The 18,911-nt window shown below is 36.5% G+C and overlaps 1 protein-coding gene across 3 annotated transcripts in view; it reads left to right on the forward strand.

Moving 5' to 3' along the window:
- LOC150088166 (uncharacterized) overlaps positions 1 to 18,911 on the forward strand; it is a 323,234-nt gene that overhangs the window by 218,204 nt on the left and 86,119 nt on the right. For 2 of the 3 annotated variants that reach the window (XM_090369359.1, XM_090369360.1), the window contains exon 10: positions 5,095 to 5,217. The exons of the other annotated variant lie outside the window; for it this stretch is intronic. In XM_090369359.1, the coding sequence (XP_090225485.1) occupies positions 5,095 to 5,217 (123 nt within the window). The remainder of the gene's footprint in view (positions 1 to 5,094; positions 5,218 to 18,911) is intronic. 3 annotated transcript variants of the gene reach the window in all.

The following is an 18,911-nucleotide window of genomic DNA, read 5'->3' on the forward strand; positions in this document are numbered from 1 at the left end:
ACCGGGATGCTGATTGGGGTATTTGTAGTTTCGCTTATTTTCTTTGGAGGAATATCTTTTTTTATCAGCCGATAGTGTAGATTTCACTAAATCCATAGGGAGGTGTTAGGCAGAACTGATACATCCATTTGTGCTGCAGTAGAAACAGTTTCGTGTGCAAGCTGCATAGGAATAGCTATTAGGCATGCTCAACATAACTTGCCTACATGCCTCAGGAAACATGACTTTATTTTATAGTTTTGAATTTTCTTTCCTGTTATTCATAGTTCAGAAGCTTTGGAAAAGGCTGGGTGGCTTCCTTTGCAGTTTGGACAAACAGGGTTTGTGACTGAGCAATCTGCTTGAGTATGCTCTTTAGATCTGCAAATGGGACATATGTCATCACCTCAACATGCCTGCTTTGAATGACCTTATATTTCTGATATTAAAATCAACAAACGAGATTTGGAATGTTAGGTTGAATCCAACAGTTTAAATAGCCAGCTATAATTGAGGATGGTAAGTCTGGAGTGCTGAATGTTAAAGTGATGGATCTAGCTGGAAAGAGATTTCCATCTTTTTTAGTCATGATCCGTTTCACATTTATTACTTTTTAACTGTTCACTTCCTGGAGTAGTTATTCTTTGGAGACTGTAATAAATTTAATGTTTTGTGGGGAATAATTGATACTGGCAACCCACCAAATGTTGTTATCTTCAACAGCCATTCAGAATATTTTGAGGTGGCTATTTCAATCAGGAGGTCCCCAGATTGCAATCATTTCACCATTTTTGGTGATCCAGCAATAGATTCCAGATATGTTTGAATTGAAATGGTAATAACTTTCCCACAGGTTAGGTGGATAGAGAATTTATCAATGGGAAATTCAGTGGATCATTATGACGCCGTGCTTCTCTTTGACCTTTGACATAGACTGACTCCAGTCAACCTTTCAGGTTAACTGGAGTCATGGTCGATGTCAGAAGTTTCTGGTCTTGAGCATGAAGGCTCTAAAGGTAGATAACTGTCTGTATCCATGATGGATGCTTTTGGCCCTGAGGGTTTATCTTTATCATCCAAGTTACTGGTCCCACCATGGGGAGGCAGGGGAAATGTCACTTGGTGGCCAAGCATAGAGGTTAGTATAGTTAGTACGGAAAAAGGACTAGTTAAATTAAAGAAAAAGGTACTTTCCTTCTTCCGGGCTCTCTTCTTAGTGCTTTTAAGAAAGTAGAGCTACTTAACAGAAAAGTTCATTAAGTAAGAGAGAAAACAAGAACTCAGTCGCAGGAGAGAAAAACACTGTTTAAATGCACAAGAATCATTTGGCCACAGAAATTTTTGGCACCTGGGGCCTCTCTTCAATTAAGGTTTCTTGAAGTTCAAAATTATTTTGTTGATACTCCATGCCAATATGTATATCTACATAAAAGAGCAACATGGCTAAACAAATGATGCTAGTCATGATTGGCTCTGCCAAAAAGGAAAACAAAACCCTTAGAGCTTTATGGTATTTTACATTAATTTCAGAGAAATTAAAGTTAAATAATAAAAAATCAGTGCTATTATGAGTTACTGAGTTAATTTTAGGGCTACTGTTCCAATGTTTTTAAGCATATATATATATACACACACATTCTGACTGTGTTATATATATATATAAAATGTGCTGAGGTAGTCATTAATACTGCTCTGAGTAATATGCTAAAACAGAAATTTTGTCGTACTTTGTAACCAGGCTCTGGAATACTATGGAAATATGGTCTAACTGTAATATTTCCTTTTTTCTAGAAGTTTCTAAATAATTTGGATCTTGTACGAATGAAATTTTAAATGAGTATATACCAGATTTTAATGAATTATGTATGAAATAAAAAATGTTGAGCTCTCTGCACACATTTCCTAGGATCCCCTCCATCCAAAAAAAGATTTTCTTACATTGCCATCCATCTGCAGATATTGATGGTCATCAAGTGCCTTCTTTTACAGTGTTGTTGGTTTCTTTAAAGTGTTTAGATTGATGATAGATGTTCTGTTGGTATGAAGGAACAGCATTGTTATGCTACATTAATTTCTGTTGTACTTAATAGGGATTTCTCTATACTAAATGACACATTGGACAAAAGAGTGTCAAATCTAATGTAATGGTTCTGCATTATGACCACTGGAAATCACCTAGGTTAAGGGCAGCTCTATTTGTTAAGCTCATATTTTTCCCAAACTCTTTATTTTTTTTTTTTTTTTGGTAAAGATATGCACCATTCAAAATACAATAACAAGCAGATTGGGATACAGAAAATCTTCAGTTTTACAGACTAAATGGGGGGGGGATCTATTATTGCCAAACATTTATTAAATTAAAAGGTTTTGGGGGGACCATTTCTACTCACATTATTTCCACTTTAAACAGTTATGTATTAGAAACACTGAAATAAAGTTTAACTACTAAAAAACAAAAACAAGCTTTATATTTACCCCAACTTACCTTGACTGGTTGATATATAATAGAAGATAATTACCACAACTGTACAGGGATGCTGGAAAATGTCAGAGCTAAGAAGTGGAAGTTGAGATACTGGTGAATCTTCAGTCTGGACCATTATTCCCAATGCATTCAGCTAGCTTCTTACCATTTCAGTTCACTTCAGCACTGGCGCCTCCGTAGCCAGGTGGGAAGGAGCAGCAGTGTATAGTGCACACTTCTTGATTAGACCGGGGTTCGGACCCATCACCACCAAATGCGGAGGATGCGGAAAGGTCAGGGAATGACCACCGCATATTCCCGGAGCAATATGGCCTTAGTTGCTAATGCTCCTAAAAACCAAATAACTAACTTCAGCACTACATACACCAATGACAGTTGAGCACTCTTGTACAATAACTTATAGACTGCACCTATTGGTTGTTACTTCCATGTGCTATCTGTTACCAACTATTGAAATACTACATCAGTGAAAACTCATTAATCCTGCAATGTTGGCACTGCACCTGTGAGGTTGCCCTTAAAAATAATGAACCTGCACAAACCCTTGGAGCACCACTGCAAAAATTACAATATATGTTTCTATTATTTGAAAGTAGTGCAATACCAATGCATAAAATTAGGCCAAAGTTTGTGCTGTGGGCATAAAAATGATAGAATGCACTGCCTATACTTATTTAAGCTTACCCTTTATTTTTACAATATCTGATATAGTTTTTTATTTTTTTTCTCTCACTCAAAATCCTTCACAGTTGTAGGAAAGAGATACGCCAAAGTCTAACTTCTCTTTTCCCCATCTGTAAGCATCATTTTTTTTTTTTTTTTATTGAAAGAGAAAGTATGCACATCTGAGCGTTGTCATGCTTTCTCTTTTTACCAGTTTTCTTAGTGGTACATGGTAAGTGAGGTTATAATAAAGAAACAGAGCATGGATGATCATATAACAGTATGAGATAGTGAGCTTATCCATAAACAGACTGGGACACTACCTTGTGACTCATGAGTTTTCACTTTCATCTATTTCATTAGCACACTCAGAAATATACCTTGGTGCCAGTTGCTTTTTTTTCATCCATAAAATTTTGGGTTTACTGTAAATACCAACTTACACACAAGGTAATATAATGAATATACCATAATGGAACATCAGCACTTGTCTGTTAAGGATGATGCTCACTTTGGCTGTCTTTCCACTTCAATCTGAATAAAAAAAAGAACTTGAGAATTGCTCTTAACTCTGACAAAAATTGCAAGCTTATAACATAATTAAGTTTAACACTTAATTTTTTTAAACATATTCATTTTTTGGATTGCTGCTTATTTGCTAATTAATACACTGGTATTAATGACTAATGGGAAAATAGCTGTATACAAGATGTGATTAAAAAGTTCAGGGATTTCACTTTGTATCTTGAAATTGTGAAATCACAGTGAGCTGTGATGTGTTACAGCATAACACAGTTACATGTAGTCAGTATGAGTTAGTGTGAATTAGATAGAGGGTGTTTGTTTCATCACATTTTAAAGTTAGCAATTTTATTGAGAATGCATTTGAATAAAATTTTGTTCAAATTAGGAAAGTGCAACAGAAACCTACCAAATGTTAAAAACAGGTTTTGATGAAGATGGTATGTGCTATTCAAAGACTCATATTTTTCAAAGTTTTAAGAGAGCTGCTTGATGATGCTCAGTCTGGCTGCCTTTCCACTTCAAAAACCAATGATTCCATTGGTTTTTGAAGTGGTTTTTGAAAGTTGCTAGTGAAATTGGTATTTATTATGAGACATGTCAATTTTAGCAAAAGATTTGGGAATATAATGCATTTCAGCCAAGTTTGCACCTCATATCCTTATCGATGATTACAGAAAGGATAATCGCTCTTTATCATCATTCTGCTGACTCAACCTTTGTTTTTCATGTGGCCATGACAGTGTCTAGTCCTCTCACTGGAGGACTCCAACTCCAAGGCTCAAAAAAAAAAAAAAAAGCAAGACAATTCATCAAACATGAAGTATGCTTGTATTTTTTTTGATTCACATTGAATAGTAATTGTTCATTATGAATTTTTTTTGCACTGTCAAACAGTAAATCAAGAATACCATGAAGCAACTCTGTGGCAGTTAAGCAATGCTGCTTTGGATAAATTTTCCAGAAAAGTGGGCTTAAAGAATTGATGCTTGTATTATGACAGTGCTTCTGCATGATTTGTATTTTCCATTCAAGAATTTCTTGAGAAGTGCTTCATATCAATACTGACCAGTTTTTCCTTTTTTTCTCCCCCCCCCCCAAGTTTAAAATTTTCTTGAATGGCCACAGATTTATAATAACTGAAGAAATTACTTGGAATGTGACACAGGAACTATTAAAAGTTCCAAACAAAGCCTATCAGGGATGCTTTCAGAAGTTGCAGAAGCACTGGAATTGATGTATCAGTATCAAAGAGTTCAAAGGATCTCAAAGGAGATCTAAACAGTCAGTAAGCTTCATCACTTCTCAAAAATTATTTCAATCCCCAAAATTTTTTGATCACATCTCATGCAGTTTGCATAAACTAACCAGTTAAATGAGCTGTCTTAGCCATCTTTAAATTTGCTGATACATACTTTTTGCATGATCTTAATCTGTCTATATAGCAACGTTCTGCAGAGTATCATCGTGTTGGTGGTCCATCAAGTCCTCGACCCATGTCTCCTCTTGCTGCACCTAATTCAACAGAGATGTTACCTTTTGAGAGACCTCCTTATATGTCTCCTCAGGTATTTGACTTTGATGGATTGTGGAGTCATCTAATTGGCCAAGCATTCTTATATTATTATTTTCATTCCCTACGTTTTAGCATTCTTGCAGCCCTCTCATTTTGTGATACCACTATTATTTATTTATTTATTTATTTCTTACTAATGATATTTTAAGAAGTCCTTATATGCTGTGATGTAATGACTAAATCGTAGATATAGCTTAGCTTAATTTTTCAGCACTCACCTTAGTAATCTGCTTAGTTGGTTGAAAGTTTTACCTTTATATAGTGGATATGTGATTCTAATGACTTGCGGAAATTATAAATTTAAAAACTAAGTTATGGGCTTTAAAATTTTTCTAAGAAAGGAAAGTACACCCTCCATTCTATGTTTGTCTAATTAATATAAATTAAATGAATTGAGATAAAAGCTAATAGCCACGCACGAGTGACTTTTGAACTCGTCTTCAGTTAGTTATAGTGGGGAGGGGAGAGAGCGCACGAGTGTGTTATATACAGGTTGAGTTCCCAAAATGCATTTCAGTGCATGTGGAAACTTAATACACGCTAAATTCCAAATAGGGGAGAAGTTGGCAGGAATCTTTTTGTTTAATATGTTAAGTGATGTGTGGCGCTTAAACCACTCAATGACGAGGGCTTCTATAACTGGAATTTAGTTTAACTATTGTGATTGCTGAATCGATGAGTGGGTTATGATTATAAGATTGAACATGTTGTGTTAGTTCTGTACTTGCTAAATTAGATTTGAAGCAATTAAAGTGATAGTATGCACGCGTGTTAGAAATTTTTGATGTCCCGAATTTTGCTGTTGTACTGCCTATGTAACATGCTTGACAGTCTGATTGGCATCTAATCAAATATATAATGTTATTATGTTCATGTGTCCCATACTCATATATTGTCTTGTATGAATTGAATTTAGAACTCAATTTGTTATAAGATGTAAATATTAATTTGATATCTGTATTTTTAAAAAACTGTTGAAGTCGTCTAGCATATTGTTGATGGTATGGGAGGGCGATAAGGGGTTTGTGTATATTATTCTTGTTCATGTGGTTACTAATTTTGCTTGGGTTATTAGTATTATTATGGGCTTTGGTGATGGTTTCTTTTATTAGTTGTAATGGGTATTTCCTGTCGATGAATTGTTTGGTGAGGTATTGCAATTCTACGGATAGGTCTGTTTGTGTGTGACTATATTTAATAGCGTTGTATATTTGATTGTATAGAACTGCTTTTTTGATGATGTATAGAGGATGGTGTGAGTGGTAATGTAAGAATTTACTAAAGGTGAACCTCACTATATTTTGTATATAGTGAGGTTTCGAGAATTAATTTTATTATCAGTTTCTACTTCGAGTCTCTCATATTTTCCCCGGGGACTCACATCTGGTGAGTATGGGCTTGGCAAACCCAGGGTCCTGAGCTGGATATCATCATTCTTCTCTTTCTTGGTGATTCCTTTGTACTTCTCTCTCTCTCTCCCTTTCTCTCTCTCTCTCTCTCTCTCTTTCTCCTCCTCTCTCTTCTTTCTTTCTCAGCGGGTAACTCAGGATTTTTTTTTTTTTTTTTGGCTGGTGCAGCATAAGCCTCAGGCTTCCTTGTACCATATGGCTAATAATAATAATAATAATAATAATAATATGTTGTATTAAACGTGTTCAGTAAAGTATTGATAGTGGTTTTGTTGCCTATTAAGAGGACATCATCTGCATATCACATATATAGTTTAATCCCTGGGGGAAAAGGTTGGAGTACTTTTCTTCAATAGAAGCGAGGTAGATTTCGGATAAGGGGGCAGAGATACCGAGGCCAATGGGGAGGTGGAAAATTCGTTCATAGATGTTGTTTTGAAATTTAAATTGTTTGGCATCAAGTAACAGTGACGTGAGTTCTAAAATGTCATTAATGTTTAAGTCAGTTCATTTTGTCAAAGTGTCATCTTTAATTAATAGTTCTTTAAGAGCCAGTAGCATGGTTTCGATGTGTACATTTGTATATAGGGAGACTATGTCAAAGGACGCGAGAATATCGTTTTCAGATATGGTCATGGAAGTGATACGTTTGTGTGCCTGTTTTGTATTGTAGACCCTGAACCGAGACATTAAAGGTGAAATAATTTTGTCGAGGAATATGGATAGTTTGGCATAGGCGGACTGTTTATAGGATACAATGGGCCTTAGAGGATAATCTTGTTGATGGAGTTTGACTATTCCAAAAATATGTGGGAGAATGTTACTGCGTATGCCTATTTGCTGGAGAGTGTGTGCAAATTAATTTGTTTGTTGGCTCTGAGTCTTCTTAGGATCCCATCAAGTTTATTTTTAAGTTTGTTAATGTTAAATGTGTTGCAAACTCTGTATGTCGTTGAATCTGACAGGATGTGTAACATTTTCTTTATATATGTATTTTTGTCCATGATTGTGATGGTGTCACCTTTGTCTGGGCCTACAATACAAAATAGGCACACGAACGTATAACTTCCATGACCATATCTGAAAATGATATTCTTGCGTCCTTCGATGTCGTCTCTGTATATACAAACGTATACATCGAAACAATGCTACTGGCTCTTAAAGAACTATTAATTAAAGACACTTTGAAAAAACGTACTGACTTAAACATTAATGACATTTTAGAACTCATATCACTGTTACTTGACGCCAAACAATTTAAATTTTAAAATAACATCTACAAACAAATTTTCTGCCTCCCCATGGGCCTCGGTATCTCTGCCCCCTTATCCGAAATCTACCTCGCTTCTATTGAAGAAAAAATACTCCAACCCTTTCCCCAGGGATTAAACTATTTATGAGATACGCGGACAACATCCTCTTAATAGGCAACAAAACTACTATCGATACTTTACTGAACACGTTTAATACAACACATAAGAAACTCAAATTTACCCTCTAAGTAGAAACCGATAATAAAATTAATTTTCTAAACCTCACTATATACAAAATAGGTACATTTTTAGGCACCAAAATATACAGAAAGAACACACATATAGGTAAATTCTTACATTACCACTCACACCATCCTCTATATATCAAAAAAGCAGTTCTATACAATCAAATATACAACGCTATTAAATATAGTCACACACAAACAGACCTATCCATAGAATTGCAATACCTCACCAAAAAATTCATCGACAGGAAATACCCATTACAACTAATAAAAGAAACCATCACCAAAGCCCATAATAATACTAAAAACCCAAGCAAAATTAGTAACCACGTGAACAAGAATAATATACACAAACCCCTTATTGCCCTCCCATACCATCAACAATATGCTAGACGACTTCAACAGTTTTTTAAAAATATAGATATCAAATTAATATTTACATCTTATAACAAATTGAGTTCTAAATTCAATTCATATAAGACAACATACGAGTATGGGAAGGTGCCTCCGTAGCCAGGTGGGCAGGAGCAGCAGTACGTAGCACATGCTTCTTGATTAGACCAGAGTTTGAGCCCATGAGCCACCAAATACAGAGGATGCGGAAAGGTCAGGGAATAACCACCGCATATCCCGGAGCAATATGGCCTTAGTTGCTAATGCGCCTAAAAACCAAATAACAACAACAGCGAATATGGGACACGTGAATATAATAACATTATATTTTTGATTAGATGCCAATCAGACTGTCAAGCATGTTACATAGGCAGTACAACAGCAAAATTCGGGACATCAAAATTTTCTAACACACGTGCATACTATCACTTTAATAGCTTCAATTCTAATTTAGCAAGTACAGAACTAACACATGTTCAATCTTATAATCATAACCCACTCATCGATTCAGCAATCACAATAGTTAAACTAAATTCCAGTTATAGAAGCCCTCGTCATTGAGTGGTTTAAGCGCCACACATCACTTAACATATTAAACAAAAAGATTCCTGCCAACTTCTCCCCTATTTGGAATTTAGCGTGTATTAAGTTTCCACATGCACTGAAATGCATTTTGGGAACTCAACCTGTATATAACACACTCGCGCGCTCTCTCCCCTTCCCATTATAGCTAACTGAAGACGATTTCAAAAGTCGCTCGTGCATAGCTATTAGCTTTTATCTCAATTCATTTAATTTATATTAATTAGACAAACATAGAATGGAAGGTGCACTTTCCTTTCTTAGAAAAATTTTTAAAGCCCATAACTTAGTTTTTAAATTTATAATTTCCGCAAGTCATTGGAATCACATAACCGCTATATATGTGGTAAAACCTTCAACCAACTAAGCGGATTTCTATGAGGTGAGTGCTGAAAAATTAAGCTAAGCTATATCTACGATTGTTTCTTACTTAAATTAAGAAATTGTATTTTTGGTCAAAGGTAATCATAAACTGCTATATGGTAGGCTTATGATCTCAAGAATTTAAAATCTCACAACACAGAAAAAAAAAAAGAAGAAACAAAGAATATCCACTGTTGCCTTAACTTTTACAAGATTCTTGTCAAAAAAATAGTAAGCCACTCTGCATTATTTTCTCTGTTTTTTGATCCTTAAAAGTAAACTGGCCTTAAAATATGCGGTTTACAGGGAATAACCATACAGACGATTCACGTGAGACTTAGCACTAATTAGAAAAAACAAGATCCTGTGGAAAATGATACTGATGATTGAAAATTCCCATTTATCCAATACCTATTATCCTTAATAAGGATGAATATTATCAACTTTTTAATTGATGTGTAAATAAAACATTTTTATACCACTTATCAATATTGCTGCTAATTGTGACAAGTGGTTAATCATTGTAATCAGGGTATGCTGTTGCAACTAGATCTAGACAAAATTAGGTAGACAGACCAAGAAGTGTGTGGTATGGTTTTTTATTGGCGCATTAGCTACTATAGCTATAGTGCGCCTATTCGTAGTTATATCAGAAAATAATTAAGAACGAAGCAGTTCAATTTCATTTCAGTTCTGAAACCTATTCATAAAAGATTATTCACTCCAATTTGTTTCAAAAAGCAGAAAAGTTCCTTAATCTTTGCCTCCTCTCCTATGATATGATGTAATATCAACGGTTCTTGAAGATTAGCCAGATTTTGAAGTATTGAAGTACAATGTGGTTGATAGTGTGGACAGTCAATCAAAATATGTTTGACTGTTAGATGTTCGGAGCAGTGTGAACACTGAGGATCATCGCAGGTGAGTAGATGGAGGTGAGTCCTATTGTAAGGATTAGAATAGGGGTATGTATGCCCTATTCTAATCCGTGCGAGTACCACTTCTTCTTGCTGAACTGTCTGAATGCATGAGTGCCATAATTTTGGGTCCTGTTTCAATTGGAAAAGTTTATTTGTTTCTTTATGCCATAGCCCTGTCCATTGTGCATGGTATGCTGTTTGAATTATGATATTATAATCAGAAGCTGGTGAGTCTTAAGGTTGATGAATTTTTAGCAGATATATCAGCCAGTTCATTTCCTTTTATGCCTGAATGTGCCGGAATCCAGCAAAACTTCATTAGTTGTTGACGGTGATCAATTTGCAATAACAAACTCCTGATTTTCATTAAAATATGGTGATTCTTTTGAGAGCGATTCTGCATTGCTCTAATTGAGCTGAGAGAGTCAGTGTAAACCATATATTTTGCAGATGGGTGTAGAGTCAAATTTTCTAGAGATAATTGTATTGCATACAGTTCTGCTGAAAAGTTGCTATACTCAGGTGGAAGAGAAGCTGATATGATAGCAGAGGGAAATGCTGCTGCTGCTCCAACAGACCAAGAAGTGGCAACTGAAGTTTAATATCTACAAATCCAAGATACTGCATATGGATAGCAGTAATCCCATAGAAATTTATCAACTCTGTGGTACTATACTTATTTATTATTATTATTATTATTATTATTATTATTAGCCATATGGTACAAGGAAACATGAGGCTTATGATGCACCAGCCAAAAGAGAGAGAGAGAGAGAGAGAGAGAGAGAGAGAGAGAGAGAGAGAGAGAGAGAGAGAGAGAGAGAGAGAGAGAGAAGTACAAAGAATCACCAAGAAAGAGAAGAATGTTGATATCCAGCTCAGGACCCTGGGTTTGCCAAGCCCATACTCACCAGATGTGAGCCCCCGGGGTTAGGATAGTGGGAAATGAACTGAGGGCCTTCGGATACCTTCATATTTTACGGTTAATTGTGCACTACACTTAGGGCAGTGGAAAATGAAAAAGACCTGAGAGCCTCAGAGAACTTCATATCTGATGGCTAATTGTGCCGTCAGATATGAAGTTCTCTGAGCAATGTAGATAGGCAGCCAGGGCAGCTCATGGGAATCATAGTTCCTGTATATGGTCAATGATATACAGAAACTATGCCAGCAGGGATAAATAGATGGTTATCCCATTGTGCAAAGCAGTAGGTTAGGTCACATCTTGAGTACTGCACACAGGTCTGGAGGCTGCATTTTAGTAATTTGATTTGATTTAATTTTTTATGGTGCAAAAATGACAAGGCTACAATATAACATAACAAAGTTAAAATTTATAAAAGATGAAGAGTTTGGTAACCTTTAAAAAGGTTACCTCATCAAAAGGTCATATATATTATATATAATATAAATAAAAATAATAGGATATAGTGATAAAACTAAATGTCTAAAAAAAGAACAAAAAATTAATTTATTAAATCAGATTATGGATCTAGGGCACTACTAGTTATAGCAGAAATACCCAGCAACCGTAATGAAATATAGACAAATGTATTTGATCAGTGTATTGAGTAGGGTTGCTGACTTCTCAAGTGTAATTAATGGAATAAATTAAGAACGCCTGCAAAGTAAAAGTAGATTACCTGAAAATAAATAAATAATTAAGATTAACATAAAAATAACATGAAAGTAATAAAATAATACTTAATGCTGTAGGTCCTAAGATTTTAACTACATCTTCAAGGGGTCAGCAGCCAAAACCGAAGGAACCACAGCAACAAGCAAGATCTATGTTTCTGTTATGATGTATATGTACGAAACATATATATGTATATGTACGAAACATATACATCATAGCCGACACAACAGAGACCAAAAAAGGAAGGAATAAAAATAATATAATTCAAAAATAAACAAATAAAAGTAAAATGCAGAATTATGCTAAAATAAAACCGATAAATTCTGTCAAAGGAAAAATTAGTGAAAGTTTGAATGAAGGAAAAATGCTCAGTTTGAAATTTATATATATATACAGGTAACCCACATATAACATGGTAGTTACTTCCCATAAAATCTCATGATTGTGGAAACCATGTTATATGGGACTAAGAACCAGAACAAAAAGGAGGGTTACATTCCAAAGCTAACAAAAATACAATTTTATAATTATTGAAAACTTAATTTTTATTAAAAATAGTAATAACTGAACAAACGTCTTATAAACTGTGATATGTATACTGTATATCAGATAATGTATGTTCATTTAATTTTCTGCCTCTTCACTGCTGCTAAGCACAATCAAATGAGAATATTTTCTCTGTTGCTGAATATCTTCACCTTCTGAACTTTCTTCTGCAGCATCTAGATTTTGCATATCTTCTGCTCTCTTTGTTGTTTGGTTTTTAGGAGCATTAGCAACTAAGGCCATATGGCTCCAGGGATATGCAGTGGTCATTCCCTGACCTTTCTGCATCCTCCGTATTTGGTGGTCCCGGGCTCGAACCTCAGTGTAATCAAGAAGCATGTGCTATGCAGTGCTGCTCGTGCCCACCTGGCTACAGAGGCTCTCTTTAAAAATTCAGTAATCTGGGTTTGTTTGCTTTTGCTTGATAGATCTTTGTAAATTTCATGGTATGGAGCTAAACATTTTTGAAGCTCCTTTTTGAAATTTATGTTCCTCTCAGTCAAAGGATTCTCCATTCAGAAAATAAGATTCTAATTGCTCGTAAAAACCCGTACGCTTTTTAGTATAAAATTCGGAACTTCAGAATTTTAATCTGCGATATCATACTCTGAATTGATTTGGTTTACCTCCGATGCCATTTCCACCAAATGTTTTTGGTGGAAATGGCATTGGAGGAATTTGGTGGAAATGGCATCGAATAAAACATGTCAGATTTCTTAAGTTTAAGCATTGTTGTGCAAAAAAAAAAAAAATTTTTTTTGCATAACAACTAGCAAGTCAACAGCGGAGATTCACAAAAAAATGGAAATGTTGAAAAATTGCATCCAACGTAATAATAGTAGGGTTTTTTCTGCACAAACAAATACCGTGTTATGCAAGGTTTTCCGAAATTCTTTAACCATGTTAGAGCGAAACCATGTTATATAAGTACCGTGTTGTGCGAGGATTGCTACAATTTATCAATCGTGTTAGAGCGAAACCGTGTTGTAGAAGTACTGTATTATACGGGGGTTGCCTCTGTGTGTGTGTGTGTGTGTGTGTGTATATGTGTGTGTGTGTATATGTGTGTGTGTGTATATGTGTATATATATAGGGTGTCTCAAAAATACACGGCAAAACTTCAGGAATGAGTTCCTCATATGTAGACAATAAAAAATATTTTATATCAACATAATTCCGGAAATGCTTGGTTCTCCAGTCATTAACCGGAATGTCATCTCCCGCAGGTGATTTCTTTCATCGCAAGGTACTGACAGAATCTGGTGGTTTTCCCTTCCGACCATGCACTCAAATCAGGAGCAAGCGGATATGCACCTTATGTACAGTTTGGCGGACGGCAATGCTCTGGAGGCTGGTCATTTGTACCACAAAAGGTTCCCAGAACGAAGATGTCCAGACAGGGAAACTTTTGAAGGTATCCATCACCGCCTTTGTGAACAAGGGACCTTTACACCTCGTGCTGCCAACAGAGGATGACCAAGATCTACAACTCCTGAAGTAGAGGAGGATGTTGTGGATGCCACTCCTGGAATCAGCACACGCAGAATAGCAATGCAACTGGCTGTTTAATGTATGACTATTTGGAGAGTGTTGTGAGAAAACAAACTGATGCAATCGAATTGTGGCAGGTTGTGAGACAATGTGAAACATGCCAGGAATTTGGCATCGTCTTCGTGAGTCCATGAGACATCGATGTGAGGCCTGTATTCAGGCAGAAGTGGACATTTTGAACAATTACTATAAGGTGATGTGAACAGTTAAGTGTCATAGACAGACATTCAAAACTCGAAACCAAGCATTTCCGGAACTATGTTGATATAAAATATTTTTATTGTCTACATATGAGGAACTCATTCCTGAAGTTATGCCGTGTATTTTTGAGACACCCTATATATATATCAATAAATCAGTACAAGAGTAAAAATAAATTGGGTATTTCATATATTAATCTCTTTTAAAAATTTAAAAACTGCTGACACATTTGTCATTGTCGATTAAAATCTCAATGAGTATATGGCTCAGATAGTTAAAAGTGGTAAAATGAGCATTTCTAAAACTGGTACAGTCAGATAAAATATGTTTAACAGATAAAATGGTGTCGCCTTTCGCACACAAAGGAGGGTCATCATCCCTCATCAGAAAGGAATGTGTCAGATGACTGTGTTCTATGCAGAGCCAAGCAAGAACAACTTCGTCTTTATGATTTCTGCATAGACTAGACTGCCAAAGATGGATTAATCCAATATAGTTTTGTTTGTAACCTGCGAATGCTACAAATTGTACCACTGAGAATGTAACTTACTACGGATTACAGGTCAAGATTATTTATCAGGGTTGCCAATTTGGCTGCAATGTCAGCCAAATCATTTCTTCTAATCCCAATGTGGCTGGGGATCCAGCAGAAGTGGATATCAAATCCCCCTTCCTAGAGAGAGTGTATATCATCTGCTGGGAACAGAGCTGAATGATTAGTGTGTGTCATCACTGATAAAGCATGTAGTGCACTCAATAAATCTGTATATATAATAAACCATTGGTGATTTCTTATGTGATCTAGAGCTAACTCTATAGTATGCAGATCTGCAGTATATGCTACGTTAAAGGGGAATCTTCTCAGATATAGTATTATCTGGATGTGTTTAGTTAATAGAGGCATTGTAATGCAATTAGAAAGCATGGGATGACCACTTCCTTTCATGCTATTTGTCTAAGTAAGAAATGTTTTGATGGAATCTTTCCCTACTGACATCACCGAGTTCAGAATTGGGGAGATTAAGATGTGACGGAAAAAAATGAATTTTTTAACTCATTACAACCCATATCTTTGTACTTGCAGGGGTTAGCATTAGTAGAGGCATATGATGCAAGAAAGCAAGCTTATGCAGCCTTGAGTACTGTGTACAGGTCTGGAGGCCTCATTTTAGGAAGGATGTAGATTTACTTGAGCGTGTACAGAGAAGGGCAACAAGATTGGTGAGGGGAATGAAGGGATCCTCTTATCAAGAGAGGCTTAAGTTCTGCAAATTGCAGTGGCTGGAGACTAGGCACCTGTGCGGTGATCTGATGAGGTGTATAAGGCCTTGAATGGGTTCAGCACGCTGAATTCTGATGGGATCCTTCCACTTGTTCAGATTACGAACCTAAGGGGGCATAAATTCAAATTAAGAAAAGACAGATGCAGAATAGATGTGCGGAAATTTGCCTTTAGCCAGCGGGTGGTTAATTGCTGGAACAAACTTCCATCTGTCGTTGTGGAAGTTGATAGGTTGAATAAATTTAAGGAGGAACTGGACAGGCATTTGGAGGGAATGGTGTGATTTTTTTTTTTTTTTTTTTTGTTGGCTGATGCTGCATAAGCTCATACATTTGCTTTCTTGCATCACATGCCACTACTACTATCAACCAAAAAAAACCAAAAAAAAAACCCCTTCCACTTCACCCCCCGTTCGTTCGAAATACCTGTCTGGCTGAGCCTTAAATTTATTTAGGCTATCAACTTCCACAACAAGGGATGGAAGTCTCTTCCACCAACCAACTACCTGCTGGCTAAAGGCAAATTCCCGCGCATCTATCCTACATCTGTCTTTCCTCGATTTGAATTTATGCCCTCTCAGGTGATTATTCTGAGCAAGAGGCAGTATTCCATCAGCATTGAGCATGCTCAAAACATTCGAGGCTTTATACACCTCTATCAGATCACCTCGCTGGTGCCTAGTCTCCAGATACTGTAATTTGCAAAACTTAAGCCTTTCTTCGTAAGAGCAACCCTTCGCTCCATTCACTAACCTTGTCGCCCTTCTCTGTACTCGTTCCAGCAGCTCTACATCCTTCAAATGAGGCCTCCAGACCTGTATACAGTACTCAAGGTGCGGCCTGACCATTGCCTTATACAACGGAATAATCACCTCCTTATCCCTGCTAGAAAAATCCCTGTATGTCATTGATAAGACACCATGAGCTACTCTTGCAGCCCGTCTGCACTGCTCAGAGAACTTCATATCTGCCTGCACAATTACCCTCAGGTCCTTTTCATTCTCTACCACTGTCAGTGTGGTACCACAGAGTTGATAATTTGCTCTGGGGTTGCTGTTTCCCATATGTAGTACTTTACATTTGTGAATGTTAAACTTCATTTGCCACCTCTCAGCCCATCTTCTCAACCTTTCCAGATCCTGTTGCAGCAGCATAGCATCAGTAGCATCCTTAACAACCCTGCCAACCTTTGTATTGTCTGCAAACTTGGACATTAAGCTTGATATACCATCATCAATATTATTTATAAATACAGAAAACAACAATGGACCCAACACTGAACCCTGAGGGACTCCACTAATAACATTAGTCCATGATGAGCAGTGTCCATTAATTACCACTCTGTCTTCTGCCACTCAACCATCCCTTTATCCATAGCAACAATTTGCCACCAATGCCACACTGCTCCAATTTGTGCAGCAGTCTTCCATGTGCAACAGTATCAAAAGCCTTTCTAAGATCCAAATATATAATATCAAAGTTATTCCCTGCATCCAATTCTTTTGTGACTACATCATAGTATCCAATCAAATTGGTCAGGCAAGACCTTCCCTTAACAAAACCATGCTGTGTCTGAGCTATAACTGAATTCTTGTCAAGATGATTAATTTTCCTGGAACAGAAGTTAAACTCACAGGTCTATAATTACTTGTGTCAGCCTTTGATCCTCCTTTGTGAATTGGGGTTACATTTTCACATCTCCATTCTGTGGGTACCAACCCAGAGTCCAAGGAAGCTCTCATAATTATGGCTAACGGATTGCTTACTTCCTTTGCTGCCTCCTTTAATATAACTGGATAGATCCCATCCACCCCAGGTGCCTTTCTTGTATTTATCTTCAACAATTTCTCCTCTACTTTACTCTCAATTATTACAAGATCATCTAGCTCACTGCCAGTGTTTACTTCATCTATGGCCTTCCCCTTCCTGAATAACTCCTCATGTGTGAATGTAGATGCAAAATATTGTTTTAGTTCGTTAGCTACCTGAGCAGGATAATGAACAGTTGAACCATCGATATCAAGTGGACCAATCTGATTCATCCCCTTCATTCTAGAGTTTACATAAGTAAAGAATTCCTTGCTGTTTTCTTTGCATCCCTTGCCAAAGATTTCTCGTAATCTGCCTTCGCCTGCCTAACCTCCTTTGTAAGTTGGTTACAGATCAACTTATATCTCTCATGGACTTCTGTGTCACATGTTAATTTATATGTATCCCATGCATTTTTCTTCTCTACCATATGTCTCATTAGTTCATATGACATCCATTTAGGCCCGAACCTTGAACAATATTTCTTAGTTGGTATGTAAAGCCTGGTAGCTTCCAAGATAAGTTCTTCGAATGCTTCCCATTTTGAGTTTGCTGTTGGTAACATCATCAGTTGGTCCCACTGTATAGAATTTAAATACTGTCTCAGTCCATCGTAGTCGCCTTTACGGAAGCAATAACCCTTCCCTTTACCCCTAATGGTAGTTACCTCTTTGAGTAAATCCCACTTCAGCACACTGTGATCACTGCTACCTTGTGGTTCCTGTATCTGCAGATTCTTAATGCATGAAGAATCACTACTGATAATCAAATCAAGAGCATTGCTCCCTCTAGTTGCCTCCCGAACATGCTGATTTAGAAAACAGTCATCCAATAAATCCACAAAAGCCTTGCTAGTGTGTGAGTGACCAACCCACAAATTCCAGTCAATATCTGGGAAACTAAAATCCCCCATTATAAGACTCTGTTTCCCTGTACAGTTTCTTATTATACTCATCAGAGTCATTAGGCCTATAGCACACTCCTACTCTCAATTTTGATCTCCCAGTGCTTATGTCACACCAAACTGACTCGACACTGCACTGTTCAGTGATGTCGACTGGCTTCACTTCCTTGGATTTTTTGTTTTCTTAACTAATAGCGTAACCCCTCCTCCCTTTCTATCCTGTCTATCCTTTCTGTAGACATTGTACTCCCCAAATTCCAGTTCTGCATTACTTATATCTGTGTGACACCATGTCACTGATATCCCAACAATATCCGCCTTTGATGCTTTGAGAAATACCTCAAATTCATCAAATTTATTTACCAAACTCCTAGCATTGGTGTACACGCAAGTATACATGCACCAGTTCATCAAAGTTCTCCTCAAAGTTTGCTAATCTTTTGAATTCTTAAGTTTAAGTAGGTTGCCTTGAAAGCATTTCATACTTCTTTTTTTTTTTGAATACTTTGAGGATATCATCAAGAGAACTGTCTTTTATTGATATCTTGATTTGTAGACCAGCAATTATTCCCCTTTTATCCTTATGTCAT

The sequence above is a fragment of the Mastigoproctus giganteus genome, chromosome 3, assembly GCF_048544385.1.
Source record: "Mastigoproctus giganteus isolate SK-2022 chromosome 3, ASM4854438v1, whole genome shotgun sequence".
Taxonomy (NCBI): Eukaryota; Metazoa; Arthropoda; class Arachnida; order Uropygi; family Thelyphonidae; genus Mastigoproctus; species Mastigoproctus giganteus.